Here is a 22,008-nt window from a genome sequence, read left to right on the forward strand (position 1 = left end):
GGCTTTTCTAAGCATTAGAAAAAATGCTTTGAAAAGTTTTTTTTAAAAAAAGTTGGCCACGCCCACCCAGTCACATCCCCCCCCACCAAGCCACGCCCACAGAACCGGTAGTAACAGATTTTACATTTCACTCCTGATTTTATGATCTCATAAAACTGAAAAGTATTGTGTAAAAATGGCAGTTTCTGGAAATTGCACATGATTCTTGGAAGCTGATGGCATGTTTGAGGCCGGGCCCCTTTTTGCATGGTTTTGTCCCTGACATCTTCTGCTTATGGTTTTACAATCAGATCGCGGGTTTGGACTACTCCCTTCACAGAGAGGTCTCTAGTAGGGCTCTGCAGGGGTTCAGATTCCACAGGGAAAAGCTTTATCCTGACTCACCTGGAGGAGCAAAAGAAGAGGGAAGTTGAATTCAAGGCTAAAGTAAACTTTCCATGGAAGAAAACACTGAATGGCCTATGATCTCATGAGCAGTAAATGCCTTTGCTAAGTTGGAGGTCTTAGCAACTATACTTGAACAACTGCATCCCTTGAAACACACATTTTCATCCTTCTTAAAACTGAGGTTTTGTTTGTTTATTGCTAGGATACTCAAGTGACTCTAGTTTGGTGTTTTTACCTAAGTGAGAAAAGATGAATAGCTTTGCAATGAAGCTTACAGAAGGAATGAGGAAGAAGCATTCCAAGCAGCTTGGATTAGATATGCATCCAATTGTTCTTTTTTCTTTCTGTTAGAATGCCTTTTGGTTTGGACTAGGAGGCTGCTGCATCTTGCTGATCCCTGCCATTATTTGTGCGGTGAAATTAGCCAAATTCTACCGCAGGATGGATACTGAGGATGTGTATGATGAGTAAGTAAAAATAGAATGAGTCAGAGTAGCAGTTGGCAGGATGGTGCGGCTATGGAAATTGAATGAATATATAAATTATCAGAAGAAGTCAAAATATTTTTAGCTCACAGTGAGCCTTTGTGTGATGATGTAAAAACTCATTGGGATGTTTTTGCTTGGAATTATTTAAACTTTCCTCCAAAATTGGATGAAAGAATGGGATAGGCCGAGCTATTATATTTGGATGCATGTAAGAAGGTTCCTAAGAGCTGCAGGATGTACAAGCTTTAAAACATGCCTGATGTTTTGGGGTTTAAGGGGAAAAAAACCCATGTGTATCACTACATCTCTACAGAAATGCACAAAACCAAGGATGAAAGACTTCTTGAATGCATAAGGGGTTAAAATAAAAGGAAAAAAGAATGACATTGGCATAGGTGTATACCACAGGCAACCCAACCAAGCAAAAGAAATAGATTAACTTTTTGCTAATTAGTTAACTAATGGATGAAGGAAATGCAGCACAGTAGTAATGGGGGGTTTTAACTACCCTGACATCAACTGGGAAACAAACTCTGCATCAAGTGGGAGATGGAACATGTTCCTTATAAGCCTGGCTGACAACTTTGTCATCCAAAAGGTAGCTGTCAACCATCCCATTTGGCACATTCAACAAAAGAAACTCCCGGCACTTTAGATTAACCTAGAGTGTAGCTTTATTGAAAAATCAATGTAAGAAGCAAAGTCAATTCTGGGATTTTTCCTGTGAAAACCCACAACTCCCTTTTTCCTCTCTAGGCCACCCACAGTTCTTAATTCACCAATTGAGTTCAGTTTTTGCTTTGAGAAAAACTCTCTGCTTCAGTCAAAACATTCTTCATCACTTGGCCTTGTAGATAATGTCTCCCCGGCAACAGACGGTTCACTTACATCCACAGCCTCCCTCTACTCTTAGGAATCACACACACACACACACACACACACCCCATCACTGTTTGGCAAAGCTGAGAGAAAAAGCAAGTACAGGCAACTATAGAGTCCAGTCAGGTTTGATATGCCAATCCTTCAGAAGAATGACTGCCCTGGAAAATAAAACATAACACTGCACACAACATTAGACATTACTGTCCACTTCCAAGACCACCCTCACCTGGGCTGGCCTGGATGCTCAGCATGTAATCTGTGCACTAATCTAGTTGCCTTCACATCTGTTGCTGCCACCCATTCTGCATCAGCTAGATAGTAAATAGTGCAGTTTCCCTCTGTGATCCCAGGAGTTAAGAATCTCCTTAATTTCATAGTGTTCCTCTCCTTTGAACAGAATAGGAGAAGGAGGAGGTGCTTCCATAGCGGGTCTTAATCCCGAACTGCATCAAGTTTTCAGCAGGCTGCAGTGAAATACAGGATGGACTTGCCTTAGATTTTTTGGCAGCTGCAATTTTACAGTAACTGGATTTACAATCTGGATAATTGGGAAAGGCCCTACATACTTTGGACCTGGCTTTTACAAGGCTTCCTCAGGTTGAGAAATTTTATAGGCAGGTACACTTTATCTCCCATCTTGAATTCCCCCTTTGGTGCCCTTTTTTGTTTTCTTGCTTCTTTTGTGTTTCCTTAGCTTTCTGTAAATGCTCTGCACACTATCACTCCACATTTCCTTTAAAGTTTCCATTCACTAAGCCAATGACACCGAGAACGGTCATCCTGAAGGATCTCTGGCATCTGCACAAACTCCACCCTACTAGCAATCCTGAAAGGGGTAAATCCTGTGCTATTATGCACGGAGTTATTATATGCCACTTCTGCAAAAGGCAGGAGTTCGGCCCAATTGGTCTGTTGGTAATTGACATAACATCTCATATACTGCTCTAACACTGAATTGGTCCATTCACAGGCTCTATTGGTACAGGGATGGTAGGCGGAGCTAAGGCCCTGTGAGGAGCCAATTAGCTTAAAGAATTCCTGCCAAAATTTTGCAGTGAACAGCACCCCACAATCTGAGTTGCTAGTTTCTTCTCTATAAATGCTCAGAGTTTGTCCATCTCTCTGTGGGTCATAGAGTACATTTTTGGCTTAGGCAGTTTGGCCCCTGCCATAATCTCTATTGCATAGTCAGCGAGGTGGGAGCACATCTGATTCCTTTTTGCTAAAATCCTCAGCTAGGTTGCGATATTCTGCTGGAATTAGCAGCTCTAACCCACTGTCTCCTCTTCATGGTTTCTGCTTTCACTTTTGTAGCTGCAGGTGCATGGGCAGCTCCTTGTGCTTTCCTTGGCTCTTGCCAATTAGTGGCTCTCCTTTGCACCTACCACTTTTCTCTATCCCAGCTCACAGAGGGGTTCCACTTTTTCCACTCCACTAGTCCTAGGACCATGGGCTCAGTCATCCTGGGGACTACAATAAACCTAACAGTCTCTACTTGAATCCCTACTTTGAGCAGAACTCGATCAGTTAGACAGGTGGCTGGCTTATCTCCTGTTATTGACCCGCCTAGTTGGGAGAACCCCATGGGTCTCCTCAGTTTTCTTAACCAGCCTCTCCACCACCTGGGTGTTGACCATACACTGGGTGCATGGTCAAGTCCAGCAACATCGTGCTGGCCCCCATTGCCCCCAGGGAGGGTACCACAATTTTCACCTGGGCATTATAGGGATGATGGTGCCACTTTCTATTGGGTCATCTTCCTCCTTGCTGTTGCTCTCAAAGAAGACTGGATCCTTCCGAGGTTTGGTTGGAGTTCTCTCTTCCTCCCTGAACTGAGAAGGGAACTCAACAGTTTGCTGCGCCACACATATCTTCTCCTTTGGCTTCGCTAGGGTTCTCTTTTTGGGGGGTTGGTTGGTGGGCAGAGGAGCGGTTTCTGGTTGTGATGCGAGACACTTGGCTGCTCGATGACCATCCTTTCCACAGTGGCAGCAAGGCCCTGGGGCTTGGCAAGGCTTGCCTCCTCTGGCACATACCTCTTCCCCCACCCCCCGGGGTCTGCGTGTCTCTCAGGCACTCTGTGGGGCCAGCTTTCCTTTGTGTTGTGCTCTCAGAACTTCATCGGGTCGATCTCCACTTTGCTGGCCATTTGGAAAACATTTGCAAGTTCTGCAGTACCCCTCGGGGTATGCAGTTCTGGTATAGCTCTTAATATAGCTCCCCTCAGAAGTAGGAGACTAGCATGCATTCGGGGCAATCAGGAAGGTGGCTGGCTAGGCTGTGGAAGTCCTGGATGTACTCTGCTATTGGCCACTTTCCCTGCTTAAGGGTGCGGATGCGGGATTCAGCATACCAGGCCGCCATGGGGTCCTCAAACTGCCCTCACAGAATCTGTATGAACGCATCTAGATCACCCAGTTCCTGTGCCCCAGCCTCGTGCAGGGACACCAGCCATCCAGCTGTGCTGACCTCCAGGTTGGATGCCAATGTGTAAACCTGGGCTGCGTTATCTGGTTATATTCCCCCATAGTGCTCCATGTGGTGCCATGTCTGGGCTAAGAAGTGAGCCAGTTTGCCCGAGTCCCCATCAAACCAAACAGTGAGAGGAGGCGGTGGTTGCTCGTCCCTCATCACGATATATATCACCCTCATCAGGTGGTAGGAGTGCTTCTGCCACTGGAAGGGAAGGTGGAGGGGCCTCAACCCCCACTTGAGCCCCTGGGGCCACAAGGGGAAGGACGGCAAAATCCATTGCCGCTGCTCCCTGCAAGGGGGATCCAATCATCCTGGCAGGTGCTGGCACCACTGGCTGCATGAGGGGAGGCAACAGGGTAGTTAGTGATTTCACTGCCCCTGTCCCAGCCATTGTTGCCTTGGCTTCTGTTGACTCTGTTCCTGTGATCTCCAGGCCTCCAAACTTCTCTCTCGGCTGCTCCATTAATGGGCTGCGGGTAGCAGTGTGGAGCTTCCATGCCACCAGCTTATCCCACTCAACCAACTGCTCCACCTTCCATTTGCTTCATCAGGTCCTGTGGGATTAGGGGGTCCTCCACTTCTGCCGCCTTTCCACGTTTGCTGCCTAGCAAGTCTTCTGTCCCTGGTACATGGCATCCCACAGTCATTCCCTTAAGCTCACCTACTGCAGCTCTGAGTTGGGGACATGAGCTTGCCAGCTGCACCCCTGCCCCAGTCTGCAGCACTACTTGGGCTTCTTCAGCCAAGTACTCCTCTGGCTTCTTCCTCTCCTCTGATTCCTTGCCTGTTGCCGATATTTGCGGTCTTTGGTCTCTTGGTGGGATCCAGGAAGGCACTACTGTGAGAACTGACTTAATGTCAACTGTCCCATTTAACACATTCAACAAAAGAAACTCCTGGCTCTTTAGATTAATCAAGAGTGTAGTTTTATTGAAAAATCCCTTTAGGCATGGAAGAAGCAAAGCCAGTTCTGGGATTTTTCCCCTAAAAACCCACATAAGTAACCCCCTTTTTCTCCTCTAGGCCACCCCCAGTTCATAGTTTACCAATTGAGTTCAGTTCTTTTGCTTTGTGGAAAGCTTCCTTTCAGTCAAAACATTCTTCATCACTTAGGCTTGTAGATAATGTCTCCCTGGCAACAAACAAACTTGCATTTCACAGCTTCTTTCCACCCTTAGGAATTCAAACCCCCCCCCCCATCACTGTTTTGGCAAAGCTGTGAGAAAAAGCAGGTACAGGCAACTATGGAGTTGAGTCAGGTTTGATAGCTGAGAGAACTAGAGAGTCAACTATGGTGGATTTAATTCTTACTAACAAAAATGAAATGATACAGGGGGTTGAAGTTGCAGGAACTTTGGAGGAGCATGACCATGTCATATTGGAATTCAATATAATGTAGGTACAAGCAATAGAAGAAAATCAAACTAGTGTCTTAGATTTTAAAACAGTTGATTTCAACAAACTTAGAGTTTGGGAAGGATTTCATAGATGAAAATCTTAAAGGGGAAAACAACTCCAGAAGCTTGGGAAACAGTGAAAATGTGATTTAAAAAGCCTAGTCCACCACAACAACAATTTATTATTATAATCTTACACCAGAGACCAGAACAAATAAAAGCACTCAGTATATATACACTTAAAAATTCTAGTATCCACGTTGGTCTGGATGTATATGTTTGTTCAGAATTCTTTTTGTTCTTTCGGCTATAATTTTTTTTTTTTAATTTGATTTATATGCCGCCCTTCTCCGGAGACTCAGGGCAGCTTACAATGTGCTAAGCAATAGCCTTCATCCTTTTGTATATGTATACAAAGTCAGCTTATTGCCCCCACAACTGGGTCCTCAATTTACCTACCTTAGAAAGGATGGAAGGCTGAGTCAACCTTGAGCCTGGTGAGATTCGAACCTGCAGTAATTGCAGGCAGCTGGTCTTAATAACAGGGTGCTTTAGACCATTGTACTACCAAGGCTCCAAATATTAATTGACATAAATATTTTGTAATCAAGAGTTTAACAGAGAAATTGGTCTATAGTTCTGTATTAGTTGGTGGTCTGAATCTTCTTTAAGAGTAATTATTGCTTCCGTCCAGGATTTTGGTATATTTGCTTGGTCCAACGCTTCATTGAATATTTCCAACATTAACCCTCCTAACAATTCTTGAATATTTTTATATAACTCCACTGGAAGTCCATCTGGGCCCAGTGTTTTGTTATTTTTGTTTGTTTGTTTGATTTTTGTTTTTTCATTGCCATAACAAATTCTGCTTCCATTATGGGTCTATTTAATATTTCTTCTTGTTCCTCCCCTATTTTACATATATTTGTTCCTTCTAAATAATCTTTGACCTTTGCTTCTGATATCTCTTCCTGGGAATATAATTTTGAAAAAAACTTTTTTTTCATAATTATATATACAATATATATATACAAAACTTTTACATATACAAAACTTTTTTGTATAATTTCCTTTTTGTCCTCTCTTTTGTGTTGGATTATTCCTTTGTCATCTTTCAATTGATATATCATTCGTTTATCTTTCTCCTTTTTTAATATATAGGCCAACCATCTACCCACTTTATTTGCATGTTCAAAATAATTTTGTTTTGACATCTTTATTTTTTGTGCTATTTCTTTATGGGTTATTAAATTTATTTTATGTTTAACTATACCCCATTCCTCTTTTATTTTTTTATTTTGGGGGTCTTCCTGCAGTTTTCTTTCTAGTTTTTTAAGTTCTTCCTGAAATTTTTCTTGTTGGAATTTCTTTTCCTTCTTCTTCCTTGCGTTATAGGCTATTGTTAATCCTCTGATATATGCCTTTAACTTGTCCCAGAGATTTTGAAGTGATGTATCTTCTTTTTTATTTACACTGAAGAATATCCTCAATTCATTTTCCAACATCTGTTTATACTCTTCGTCTTTACATATATTTTGGTTCAGTGTCCATCTTTTATATTTTTTCTGTCCTTTCCATTTTATAATTATTGGGTTATGATCTGCCCATTCATTGATTCCTATTTCTACTTCTTCCAATCCTATTCGTATTTCTGCTGTCATCCAGGCCATATCATTCCTGGACCAGGATTGATGTGGGTGCGAATAAAATGTATATTGTCTTTCTTCATTGTGTACTTCTCTCCATGCGTCTTGCATTTTTAATTCTGTTATCATGTTAAATAATTCTTTGGGTAATACCTCTTTCTTTTTTTTATTCTTTGTACTACTCATATAATCTTTTTTGCTGTCTGCTATAGCATTATAGTCTCCTACTAAACATATATTATCATAACCTTGTTCTATAATGTTATTATGCAATTTTTATGCAATATTATTCAAGTATTCATGTTGGTTTTTGTTTGGGGTGTATATTACTACTAATAGGACTTGTTTTTGCCCTATCTCTAATTCTACCATCAACGATCTACCTTCTTCATCTGAGTAAATTAGTTTTGATTTTATTCTCTCTTTTACATATATAGCAATTCCTCTTTTTTTTCTTTTGTGTTATTGATGTATATAGTATTCCTAGCTTTGCATTTTCTAATAATTTCTGGTATCCTTTATTAATATGTACTTCTTGAAGGCATATCATGTCTGTTTTGAGTTTTTTTAGCTTTGTAAAATTTGAGTTCTTTTTTTTTTTGTGTGTGAATTCAAACCATTTATGTTCACAGGGAAGAGGTTTAGTGCCTCTTCCATTTCTTACTGCTGTTGTTTCTTGGTGTTTCTTGTCTCTCTTTTTACTCTCCCTCTCGTTCCTTCTTTTTCTTCTCGTTCTCTTTCCTGTATTTTCCTTATTTCTCTTTCCTGTATTTTCCTTATTTCTCTTTCCCTTTCTATTTGATCTTCCTCTTGGCTTTTACTTTCTGATTCTTCTTTACTTTCTTGCTCTTCTTCCTGTGAAAGATGACTTCTGTAAAATTCTTGTGCCTTCTCTACCGTGTCTACCTTGTATTTTCTGTCTTGCCATGTAATAAGAATACCCTCTGGAATTATCCATCTAACCATCACTTTATATTTGGTAAATTGGGTTGTAAGAAACTGATATTGCTGATATTTGTTTCAAAATTATGATTTCTTTACCTTTATACGTTATTGTCTCTTCCCTTGATTTCTTGTAAATTTCATTTCTAACTGCTTTTTTTGTAAATCTTATATGTACTTCTCTTGCCAATTGATGCTTTCTTATATAATTGATATGTATGCGGTAAATTTCATCTATCTGTTCCCTTATTTCCATCTTGTTTCTTTGTATTAATTCTGTCAAAATTTCAGCCATTTTTTCACCCAAATCTTCCTCTTTCTCTTCCGCAACATTTTGGAAAATACGTAGCTTTCTCCATTTCCAGGAATGCAATTGAATCTCCCCCTTGCGCATGCTCAAGATGGTGGACGGACATTGAGACACTCCCGGGAGATGGAGAATGACCTGGCGATTTTTGGGACTCTGGGGCAAGTTTGACCATCGTGGCCCCCAGTCCTGGCGAAAGGGGATTTCTCCCATCAGGATGAGGGTATTTGTGTCCTCCAGGACACCAGGACGGTTGAGAAAGGTCCGTCAGAAGGAGCCGCAGGGTGCCAGCAGAAACAGCTGTTCGGCAGCTTTGCATTTCTTGGCTGGCGGCGGTCGGAATGACGGCGGAGGCTCTGCGATGGCAGCAACGGCGGTGGCGGCGGAGATACGGGGCTTCCCCGGCTCTCTGGCCTCTCTGGGGCTTCCTTCAAAGCCCCCAGTGTTTCTGGAGCGTGGTAGGAGCCCTCATGGAAGTGGTGGCGGCGGCAGCAGCAGTGGTGCCTATGCAGCGTTGACTGTTCCTGGCCGATGGTGGAGGCGAGGGAGCGGCAGTTGACTACTATTATTGAAAGACGACATGGTGAGAGGCCGACAGCCTGGACCTGTCAGGAGCTGGCTTTTGTGGACCCGTTCCTGCATGAATCCAGAGGCCCCCCTTGAGTTGGTCCAACTGGTCCAGAATGCGGCCACGCGGTTGATTATGGGAACGACATGGAGCACCCATGTAACTCCTCTCCTGCGCGAGCTGCACTGGCTCCTGGTGGTCTTCCGGGTGCGATTCAAGGTGATGGTTACCATCTTTAAAGCGCTCCATGTCTTAGGACCTGGGTACTTATGAGATCACCTTCTGCCACCGATAGCCTCCCACCGGCCAATATGCTCCCACAGAGAGGGACTCCTCAGGGTGCCGTCAGCCAAACTATGTCGACTGGCAACCCCCAGGGGGAGAGCCTTCTCTGTGGGGCACTTGCCCTCTGGAATGAACTGCCCCCAGAGATATGTAAGATCCCCGACCTACGTACCTTTTGCCATGCCCCTAAGACTTTACTGTTTCAACAGGCTGGGCTGGCTTAAAATAACGAATTTTAATGGATGTTTTAGTTTTTAGTTTTTTAGTTTTTTAATATAAGGGCCAAATTGTTTAATATGTTTTAAACTGTTTTTAAATTTTATGGAGGTACGTTGTTTTATTGTGGCTGTGCACCGCCCTGAGTCCCTCGGGAGAAGGGCGGTATAAAATTTTTAATCATCATCATCATCAGTGGATGCAGCAAAATTTCACAAACTGACTACCTACAACGCCATGACCGTGTTGCTAAGATCATTCACTGGAAATTGTGCCAGAAGTTTGGATTTGAGTACAGCAAAAACCACTGGGAACATCAGGTTGAGAAAGTTTTAGAGAATGAGAAACTCAAGATCTTGTGGGACTTTAGGATTCAGACTGACAGGCACTTGGTCCACAACACACCTGACATAACAATAGTTGAAAAGAAAAAAGTATGGTTCATTGACTTTGCAATACCTGGTGATGCACGGATTGAAGATAAGCAGCAAGAAAAAATCACAAAGTACCGGGATTTGCAAATTGAAGTTGAGCGACTGTGGAAAAAGAAATTGTGTGTTGTCCCGATTTTAATTGGAGCCCTTGGAGCAATATCCAAAGGGCTACCCCACTATTTAGAAATTCTAAATTTGCCGGACTTGAACATTTTGACTCTACAAAAAACCACCTTACTTGGAACAGCTTACATCCTCCGACAATACCTTAACAGTTCCTAGGTCCTTGGTTAGGACTCGAGCTGCTGAGCTATTAACCAGCCTCAAAGGCTGTGAATCTCACTAAAGATTAAATAATAATAATAATAATAATAATAATAATAATAATAATAATAATAATGATGATGATGTATAGGGATATATTAAAAGAACAAGGGAAGATAAAAACAAAACAAGAATTGGAACAAGATTTAAATAGAGAAATAGATTGGTGGACATATTCGCAAATTCGGTCAAAATACAAAGAAGACATAAAATTAAATGAGATACAGATGGAGCAAAATGAATTGGATAAAATTATACAAGGAATGGAGGAGAAATTAATCAGTAAAATATATAAATTTTTACTACGGTATAAAATGGAAGAGGAAATAGTAAAAGACAGAATGATTAAATGGACAAAAAACTTCAACTATACAATAGAATTAGAGAAGTGGGAAAAGATGTGGCAAACAAATATAAAATTAACAATGTCTACGGCATACAAGGAAAACCAGTTGAAGATGTTTCACAGATGGCATTAACCACCGGCTAGAATAGATGGTAGGTGACCCTTCTTTCCCACACCGTCTACAAATTGTGTTTTTATGGCGACACATACCGTAGCTCTTGGATGGTTTCCGCCGCACCCTATACATGAGGAGAACAACTTCCAATCCTCTGTCAGTCTGCGATCCCTGCTGGCCACTCTCCACCGATGGACATCATGATGATTATCTCCCTCATCTTCAGTGTCCTCCCATAATTCCACCCCTCCCCGATGGACGGTTTCCTCCCTTGTAGCCGCCAGGGGGCTGCCCAACTTCGGTATCTCTTCTGTCGATCTGTTTGATGATTCGGCGGCTTGCACCTCCTCTACTGCTGCCTGTAGCGTTAACATTGGTTTCGCCAATAATCGCCTTTGTAACCGAACATCCCGAATCCCACAGACCAATCTGTCTTGAAGGGCTTCATCTAAGTTGCTAAATTCACAATAGATAGCTGCTTTCCTAAGAGCCGCCATATAACAACTGATAGACTCACCCTCCGCCTGGTCCCTATGGTAAAAAGCATGTCTTCTAGCAATGCAAGATGGTCAAGGAGCATAATGTTTCCTCAATTTGCATAATAATATGTCCCAAGGAACCGTCTGCAGGGGTTGGGGCGCAATGAGGGCCCTCGCTTTCTCAAACACTTCTTTTCCACAAATGCTCAAAAAAAGTGCTCATTTATGATTGTCTGTGATATTTGTATAATCAGTAGCTTCCAATATACAGTCAAAAAGGATTAAATAAGAATCCCACATCTGTGTTTCAGGATCAAATGGAGCAAACTGTGGTGAGCTTTCCAAAACAAACAGTCTCCACTCACACGTGCCTGCTTTATCTCTATGTTGCCTCAGGGCCCAGCATTCCCACTTCCTCACCAATGGAATGTTGTGTATAGAAACACAGATGAGCAGCCAGACTTCCAGCAGCAATGTTTATTTAAGATAAGGACTCAGTATAAACCAACATGCAGTTTCCGGCTGACAGCCCCTTTTAAAGGAAAACTGTCAGCCTTTAACCAATAACTTTAAAATATGTCCCTCACTTGGGTGGCAGAAGGAAAAGCCTCTGCTCATGCCTGCACAGACATAACATGCGGGGCCTGGCATCCCCAGGGACAGTCTTGCCCTACAGGCTAAGTTCTGAGTGCTTCTCTTTCACCCAGGACACCAGCGCTCACACACTCGCCTCCTGGGCTCACGCCTAGGAGGCGGGGACAAGGCAGCAGGGCAGTGTTTCACTGGCTCCAGGGCAGCTGTGTGGATCGGATCTAAGGCCCGGATGCAGGAACCAATGCCATCCATGGCCTAGGTGGGCTACTCGCTCGAGTGTGCCAACCTTACCTTTTGAGGGCAGGAACAAAGCCTTCAACTGAACGAAGCCCTCACACCCACATCTAGCCCACCAGAGCTCTCCATACTAGGAGAGGAATGAGACCCATTGTCCTGCGGAGCCCACCACTGCTTGAGCAGGGAGGAGGAGGAGAAGAAGAATGGTGAGGATTTGTGCCAGCCGGCTGGCTGGCCAGGTGGGGAGTAGGTCAGGCAGGGCTGGCTGATTGGGGAGGGGGAACCACGGCTGCTTAGATGGTTCCTGCTGCCACTGCCACCAGCAGCTTGAGTGCCATGCTCTCAAAGATTGCTCCAAATGCCCCATTTGCATGTACTTGCACGCAGGCAGGCTCCACGGGACAACAGGGTCTCATTCCCCCCCTGGCAGGCTGGACGTTCGTTCAATTGAAGGCTTTGTTCATTCCCTCAAACAGTATGGCTGGCACATGCAAAGCCCTCTTGCCCACTGCAAAGGTCCTTTGGCAGCTGTGCTTGCTACTGGCTTGCAACAGCTGAGTTGCATGTCCTTCCTCCTCTTCCTCCTCCTCCTATGTCTGCTTCTGCCTCCTCCCCCTCTTCCTGGTCCTGCTTCCTCTTCTTCCTGCTACCTCTTCTTCTTCCTCCTCCTCTTCTTCCCCACTTTCTTCCTATCTCTCTCCTGGCACCCCAACTGGGCTCGCTTTCCCTTCGCACACCTCTCCAAGTTTGCAAGACAAGCACGCAGCAGCCCAACTTGAAACCAGGGGTTTTCCCAAAGTATCATTGGAGGAGGACCCTCCCAAGGTATGTGTGTGTGTGTGTATGTCTTCTTCTCAGAGTGCAGATACGGGCAGGGAGAAGCTATCTTTCACCTTAATTGCTGCATCTCCAAGGGAATCCCTCTCTTCTTTGCACCTTTTCCAAGACCGCTGGCCTCCAGTGCACTTCAACTGAAGTTTTTTGCTTTTGTTTTGATGCTCAAGGATGCCTCATGTTTTGGCAACATCCTTGCCTATTTTTCATGGTTTGGTTTGATGTCTGTGTTTGTGTGTGCTTAAAGGGCTTTCATTGCTTGCCTCAAGCCTTTGCAACCTGAGGTGACTGCATGCTTCAGGTTTGTTTGCAAAGAGGCATTGTGCTATGCCTAGTTGATTTGGTCTTTCTTGGTTTTTTTAATTGTTTTCTCTGCACTTCCTCCTGCTACCTCTTCTTCCTCCTTCTCTTTTTCCTCACTTTCTTCCTCTCCCCCTCCTGGTGCCCCAACAAGGCTCATGCTTTGCAGTTTGTGTTGGTGGGGGGGGCAGAGGTCAACCTCGAGGCGCCTTGTGTGTGGGGTGCCGCAAGTTCAACATTTATGTGAAGCCGCTGGGTGAGATCATCCGTGGTTTTGGGGTGAAGTTTCATCAGTACGCTGATGATACTCAGCTGTACATTTCCACCCCTGACCACCCCAACGTTTCCCTTGACGTGATGTCCTGGTGCCTGGAGGCCGTACGGATCTGGATGGGGAGAAACAGGCTCAGACTCAACCCCGCCAACACTGAGTGGCTGTGGTTTCCGGCATCCCGATATAGCCAGCTGGTTTCATCGCTGGCTATTGGGGGTGAGATTTTGCCCCCTTCAGAGAGGGCTCAAACTTGGGTGTCCTCCTGGATGCGCAGCTGTCACTCGACGATCATGTAATGGCTGTGGCCAGGGGGGCTTTTTATCAGGTTCGCCTGATATGCCAGTTGCACCCCTTTCTGGATCGGGAATCCTTACGCATGGTCACTCATGCCCTTCCCGCCTGGACTACTGTAATGCTCTCTACATGGGGCTCCCCTTGAAGAGCACCCGAAGGCTTCAACTGGTCCAGAATGCGGCCGCGCGGGTGATTATGGGAGCGACACGGCGCACCCATGTAACACTTTGCCTGCGCGAACTGCACTGGCTCCCGGTGGCCTTCCGGGTGCGATTCAAGTTGTTGGTTACCATCTTTAGAGCGCTCCATGGCTTAGGACCTGGGTATCTACGAGATCACCTTCTGCCACTGATAGCCTCCCATCGACCAGTATGCTCCCACAGAGAGGGACTCCTCAGGGTGCTGTCGGTCAAACAGTGTTGACTGGCGACCCCCAGGGGGAGAGCCTTCTCTGTGGGGGCACCTGCCCTTTGGAACAAATTGCCCCTGGAGATACGGAGGATCCTCGACCTTCGCACCTTTCGCCGGGCCCTCAAGATGCTTTTATTCCAGGCCTAAAAAAATTGAATTTTAATTGGGAAATTTTAGTTTTTAATTATGTTCTCGACCAGATTATTTAATTTGTTTTAATTAATTTTAACTTTTATTTACTGTTGGTTTTATCGTGGTTGTGCACCACTCTGAGTCCTTTGGGAGAAGGGCGGTATAAAAATTCAATAATTAATAAATAAATAAATAAATAAATAATAAATAAATAAATAAATAAATAAATAAATAAATAAATAAATGAAAAATAAATAAATAAATAAATAAAAAATAAATAAATAAATAAATAAATAAATAAATTAATTAATTAATTAATTAATTAATTGCAAGCTCTCCAAGTTTGCAAGCCAAGCATGCTTCAACCTGGCTTGGAATGGGGGAGGGGGGAGGGAAAAGCTACCTTTCCTCTCTTAAGCAAGTTCTGTGTCTCCAAGGGAATCCCTCTCATTTGCACCTTTTCCAAGACTACTGGGCTTTGATTTGTTTTGCTGGAAGGCTTAAAATTGTCTCTTCTCTCCCACCTTCTTTCCTACTTTCTTAGAAGCAGAAAGTCACAGCTCTAATCTGGAAGGGAAACACTCTGCTGATCCATTGAAAAGTGCAGATGGTGGTCATTCATCCTCTTTCTGCCTCTCCGGGTCTTTGATTGGAGGTTTCTTCTGCAGCAGAAGCAAAGAGCTCTGATCAACTATCACAGCCACCATTTTGACAATTTTGCTGTATTGTTGTCTGTGGACACCCCCACTAAATGCAAGCAGGGGATAAACAGAGTCTGGGTTGTTTTCAGTCTTTTAAGTGGCCACAAACTACTAGCAAAAGTGGCATTTGATCACAAGGTGAGGAGGCATCAAGAAATATTTCCCCTTTTGTATTTGAGCATCCAAGAAGGGACAGGAAAGGAGAAAGAGAAAGAGGAAAGATAAAGAAGGAAAAAGTGGAAGACAACAAGGAAGGAAAAAAAGAAAGAGGGGAAGGAAGAAAAAAGGAGAGGGAAGAGGGAAGGAAAAAGAAGAAAAGGGGAAAGGAAGGAAGGAAGGAAGGAAGGAAGGAAGGAAGGAAGGAAGGAAGGAAGGAAGGAAGGAAAGTTCCCCCCAGCCCCACCCAAGCCACCACAGGCGTCCCCCAACATGAGTGAGGCAGTCCTCCAGCGGTTAGAGCAGGAAGCGATGAAAATATACAAACCCAAGTTTTGGGCACGCTACGTCGATGACACATTCGCCATCATTAAACAAAAGGATAGCACCAGGTTTATGGGAACCCTCAATTCCATATACCCGGATATCCAGTTCACGATGGAAGAGGAGGCCAATAATAAACTAGCCTTCCTGGATGTGCAAATCAGCCGCAACCCAGATGGGAGCATTGACACAGAAGTATACGGAAGGACCACAAGCACAGATCACATTTTACACAACGACAGCAATCACCCTAATGCGCACAAAGTTAGCTGCATTCGGGCATTATTTAGCAGGATAGATACCCATTGCAGCACACGGGCAGCCAAAGCAAAAGAACGTGCACATCTTCACCGGGTCTGCACTCTCAATGGCTATTTGAGAGATTTTATCCATCGATGTATTACACCCAGGGCCCGGCAGCCCAGGGAGGGCGCATGCGGAACATCAACGTGGAGGGTGCTCCCATACATACAAGGGGTGTCCGAAACTGTGGCACGCATCCTTGCACCACATGGGGTTAAAGTGGCACACAGACCTGACCAAACACTGAGGAAGAGAGTAATGCGCCCGAAAGAAGCTTTGCCGAAGAAGGAGACTTCCTCAATAATCTATCGTATTAACTGCAGCAATTGCGCAGGTCATTACATAGGAGAAACATCAAAACGACTGAAAACGAGGTTGCATGAGCACAAACTAGCGGTCAGACGTAAGGAACAGCGCTCCCAGATTTGGATACATATGGAGGAGCATGGTCACGAGTTCAACTTCCAAGAGACCGAAGTCGTTGCCCACGAAATTCGTCTTTGGCTTCGTGCTTGTGCGAGGAAAGCGTGATCGGAGCTGCCGTCTCTCTATAAATACAGGTGGGGAGGTGTGGGGTGCTGGCTTTGTTGCTGTGAGCAGGTTGGTTGCCTGTGTTGTTACATCTTGATTAGTTGATGGAGTTGATGTTTGCAGATTAGTTGGCTGTTTCATAACATCCTGTGTGGGTGAGGTCCTTGATGGGTGCCCATTAGTCTTTTGTGTTTTAATGACCTGGATAATGGGCTGTGTGTTAACATCCTGAGTTCTAGTGTTATGATATCCTGAGTTTTTTGATGTAATGTCCTGAGCAGATGGCTGTGATGCCACACCCCGGGCTTTGGTTTGGCTCCGAGTTTGAGGTCTTGCCATGTGTTCATGGTGTGTGTCAGTTTGCTTTGTGTGGGGATCGGAGAACTCAGGATGTTAACACACAGCCCATTACCCAGGTCGTTAAAGATACTCTTAATCTTACATGGGAAAAGACCCGAATACACCAAAACTTGCATACCTCCACTCATGAAAATCTACGAAAACAAATATCTTACCTCTACGGGAAGGAAACCTTCCTGCTGACCAGGACCTATGAGAAACTCGAAGTCTGAAGAGCTACCATCTTATGTGACCTCACATTCCTACGCAACTGCCAAGACAAAAACGTGATCCCCACATGCTTCCAACTAAAATTCCATTCTAAAACCTCAGCCACCGAAAGGATCCTGAAAAGAATCGAATTAGCCTTAATCAGAAACGAACTCCACAGGAAAAGATTCCTACTAGACCAAACCAACAGGGACCTACTCACTCTTCACCTCAAACCTAGTAACAAAATCCACCCAGCACTCTGGGACAAATCCAAACAACTAGCCCTCTGGAGAGCCGAAACAGAAACCTCCCACAAGACAGACACACACACCAACAAACTCCACAGACTAGAAAAACGCCAGAAGCCCAACCCCCCTCCACAGCAACTCATGAAACAAACAGTACATAACATATCAGACAGGACCCTCACCATAGCAGAAACCAATGTCCTTTCCAAAGGATTCAACTTTGCAGTCACCCCCAAACGCATCCCTACTGAAAACATCATATGCGGAGTTGAAGCTAGCCTAACCAAAATCAACCCAGATGAAGCCAATAAAATCAGACTTGAAGTCACCAAGGTCCTCTGCTCCAGCAATCCACCCAGAAACAACTTACAAAAGAAGAACAAAAAGCACTCACCAACTTGAGAAAAGACAATAACATAATCATTCTCCCAGCAGACAAAGGTAATGCCACAGTGGTGATGAACACATCTGACTACCAAGCTAAACTATCCAACCTACTCCAAGACCCCGCTTACAAACCTCTAAAAACAGACCCCGCCACCTACCTGGAAAAAACTACCAAATCCAAAATAAAAGCCTCTCCCATCAGTGAAGAGATCCAGCAAAGAATCATCCCCAGAGAGAAATCCAGATGCCCCAAGCTCTATGGCCTCCCCAAGATACACAAAGAAGGAACACCACTCAGACCCATAGTCAACTCCATAGGCTCACCTCTACAGAATCTTGCCAAATTTCTTGCCAAACAACTTCAGCCCTATGCAGAATCCATCACCTCACACGTACAAAACTCATTCCACTTCATAGAAACAATAAAGAAACAAAACCTACAACCCAGCAACCTACTCGTGAGCTTCGATGTCTTTCCCTCTTCACCCAAATACCTATTAAAGAAGCCTTGACAGCTATCCAAAACAAATACAACCCCCCTAAGCACATCCTAGATCTGACCAACCACTGCCTAACCAACACATACTTCATCCACAAGGGACAAAGATACAAACAGATAGAAGGAGCACCTATGGGATTACCTCTCTCACCCATCATCGCAAACCTATACATGGAACACTTTGAAACCAACGCTTTAGATAAATCTGAACACAAACACAAACTCTGGCTTAGATATGTAGATGACACTTTTGTAATTTGGCCACACGGAAAAGAAAAACTGGACAACTTCCTCACACATCTCAACAGCCTACACCCCAAAATACAATTTATTATGGAAATAGAAGCTAACAACCAACTCCCCTTTCTGGACATCATAATCTACAAAAAAAACAACGGCTCCCTAGGACACACCATCTACCGGGAAAAAACACACACCAATCACTACTTAAATGCACAATGACATCACCACCCTGCAGAGATCAACTCCGTAGCCAAGACTCTCATCCCCAGAACCAAACGCGTAGCCGACAAAGACCACCTGAAAACTGAATTACACACTCTCACAAACGTATTAATCTCTAACGGATTCCAAAGAAACATAATTACCAACCTAATCCAAAGGGAGACACCCTCCAAGAACCGAGACACAGAACAGGACAACGGCATCACCCTCCTCCCTTACATCAAAGGCACCACAGATAAAATCAGCAAAATTCTCCACAAACACAATATCAAGACAGCCTTCTGCACTGACCAAAAAATAGCCAACATCTTAAGAAACCCCAAAGACAAGATCCAGCTAGAAAACCAAGGAGTCTATGAAATACCATGCAAAATTTGCCCAGCCACATACATTGGACAAACTGAAAGGAGAATAAATGCACGCATTGCAGAACACAAGAACGCAATCAGAAAAGAAGAAAAAACTTCCTCCCTTTTCCAGCACCTTAAAACAACACGACACGAAATTGACTTTGAAGGAACCAAATTAATCTCCAAAACTGAACACTTCAACAAGAGAATAATCATGGAAGCCATCGAAATAGAGAAACACTCCCATAACATGAATAAACGTGACGATACCTCCCACCTACCGGACATCTGGAAACTAGCCCTAGGCAACAGAAGAGTCCCAGCCACGAAGATTAACACCGGACCCAAGATAACACATGACACCACCACCAATCATCCTCACCAGATTCAAACCCAAACCCATCCCATAGACGAAATACAACCACCATCCAGAAGCCAGACCACAGCGGCATCACGAGCTGCTGCACCCTCCTCTGATCCCCACACAAAGCAAACTGACACACGCCATGAACACATGACAAGACCTCAAACTTGGAGCCAAACCAAAGCCCGGGGTGTGGCATCACAGCCATCTGCTCAGGACATTACATCAAAAAACTCAGGATATCATAACACTAGAACTCAGGATGTTAACACACAGCCCATTATCCAGGTCGTTAAAACACAAAAGACTAATGGGCACCCATCAAGGACCTCACCCACACAGGATGTTATGAAACAGCTAACTAATCTGCAAACATCAACTCCATCAACTAATCAAGATGTAACAATACAGGCAACCAACCCACTCACAGCAACAAAGCCAGCACCCCACACCTCCCCAGCTCTGATCACATTTTCCTCACACAAGCACGAAGCCGAAGACACCAGCCTGAAGATGATGAGTGGGACGTAAACCAAGTTTCTCAAATTGCAGCCATAGCTCAGTGAAATCACATCCACTATCCTAGGCTTCTTCAGACAGCAAGCATGCATTTTGCTGCCTATTGGGAGACTAATATAGATCTATTTCAGACTGATTGCTCCTCATCAGTTATCCACACCCTTACCATATGTTCCCTCCCCGTAGAGGCTAAGTATTTGCTTTCTTCATATATATATATATATATATATATATATTGAAATCGAAAATTTTTCCCAGGTTTTATTGGTACTGTTTGGAATAAAAATAAGATTTTAGGTAAAATATTCATCTTTATTGTCACAATTCTCCCAATTAAAGATAGCTGCAGTTTTGCCCAGTTTTCCAAATCTTTTTGTATTTGTTGTAATAGTTTTGTGTAGTTATCCTCTTTTATCGAAGAACACTTTGGTGTCAACCAAACTCCGAGATATTTTACTTTCTTTTCTATTTGAATTCCCAATTTCTCTTCCAATTTCTCGTTTTGCTTATGGGTAAGATTTTTAATTAATATTTTTGTTTTCTATTTATTTTTAGTCCTGCTACCTTACCAAAATCCTCTATTTCCTGCATTAATACAGTTCAGTTTCTAACAGTTCTTCTATGAAAAAGACCATGTCATCTGGGAACGCCTGCGTTTTATATTCTTTTTAAATTCTTAGTCCTTTTATTTCCTGATTTTGTCTGATCTGTGACAACTCTTCTAGTGGCAAGATAAAAAGTAAGGGGGATAATGGACATCCTTGTCTAACTCCTTTTTTTTATACTAATTTTTTCTGATAGGTCCCCATTTACTATTATTTTAGCATTTTGATCAGAATATATCATCTTAATCATCCCTACAAATTTTTCTCCAAAATTCATATTAATTAATTTGGTAATTAAGAATTGCCAATTTAAATTGTCGAAGGCTTTTTGTGCATCTATAAAGATTAAATCTATCTGTTTTTCAGGATGAGCTTCATAGTATTCTAATATGTTCATAACAATTCTTGTGTTGTTTCTCAATTGTCTTTTTGGGAGAAACCTGTTTTGGTCAGAGTGAATAATTTCATTCAATATTTTTTAAAATCTTTCCGCTATTATCGTTGCAAATATTTTATAGTCGGCATTTAACAATGAAATTGGTCTATAGTTTTTAATCTGTTTGGTATCAGTAACTTCTCTGGGTATTAATGTTATAAATGCCTCGTTCCACGAATTTGGTAATTTAGCTCTTTCAAATACTTCATTATATGGGTTTTATTTATTTATTTATTTATTTATTTATTTATTTATTTATTTATTTAAATTTCTATACCGCCCTACTCCTGAAGGACTCAGGGCGGTGAACAGCCACAGGATAAAACACATAAATACAAAAATTTAAAATAGAATAAAAACAAATTAAATAATTTGGCTGAACAAATTTAAAAACAAATTAAAATTTAGATTTAAAAAGGGGAGAAGATTTAGGCCAGGCCAGCTTGATGAAATAAAAAAGTCTTAAGCGCGCGACGGTAGGTGCGCAGATCCGGGATCCTCCATATCTCCGGGAGGAGCTCGTTCCAGATCATAGGTGTCCCCACAGAGAAGGCTCTCCCCCTAGGGGCCGCCAGTTGACATTGTTTGGCCGACGGCATCCAGAGGAGCCCTTCTCTATGGGAGGGTACTGGCCAGTGGGAGGCTATTGGTGGTAGCAGGCGGTCCCGTAGATAACCAGGTCCTAAGCCATGGAGCGCTTTAAAGGTGATAACCAGAACCTTGAAGCGCACTCGGAAGACCACCAGGAGCCAGTGCAGCTCGCACAGGAGAGGTGTTACATGGGAACTCTACGTCGCTCCCATAACCACCCGCGCGACCGCACTCTGCGCCAGTTGGAGCTTACGAGTGCACCTCAAGGGGAGCCCCACGTAGAGAGCGTTACAATAGTCCAGACGAGAGGTGATGAGGGCATGAGTGACTGTGTGTAGAGAGTCCCGATCTAGAAAGGGACACAACTGGCGGATCAGGCGAACCTGATGAAAAATCCTCCCAGTCATGGCCGTCAAGTGCTCTTCTAAAGACAGCCGTGAATCCAGGAGGACACCCAAGTTGCGAGCCCTTTCCTTGGGGGCCAATGATTCGCCCCCAATAGTCAGCGATGGCACCAGCTGACTATATCGGGACGTCAGAAACCACAGCCACTTGGTCTTGGATGGGTTGAGCCTGAGCCTGTTTCTCCCCATCCAGATCCGTACGGCCT

The 22,008-nt window shown here is 43.7% G+C and overlaps 1 protein-coding gene across 1 annotated transcript in view; it reads left to right on the forward strand.

Annotated features, from left to right (window-relative positions):
• PROM1 (prominin 1) overlaps positions 1-22,008 on the forward strand; it is a 207,408-nt gene that overhangs the window by 172,739 nt on the left and 12,661 nt on the right. The window contains exon 25 of the mRNA XM_070948434.1: positions 739-854. Coding sequence (XP_070804535.1) covers positions 739-854 — 116 coding nt within the window. The remainder of the gene's footprint in view (positions 1-738; positions 855-22,008) is intronic.

The sequence above is a fragment of the Pituophis catenifer genome, unplaced genomic scaffold (genome assembly GCF_029215685.1).
Source record: "Pituophis catenifer annectens isolate HBS135680 unplaced genomic scaffold, rPitCat1.0.hap2 SCAF_8, whole genome shotgun sequence".
Lineage (NCBI taxonomy): Eukaryota > Metazoa > Chordata > Lepidosauria > Squamata > Colubridae > Pituophis > Pituophis catenifer.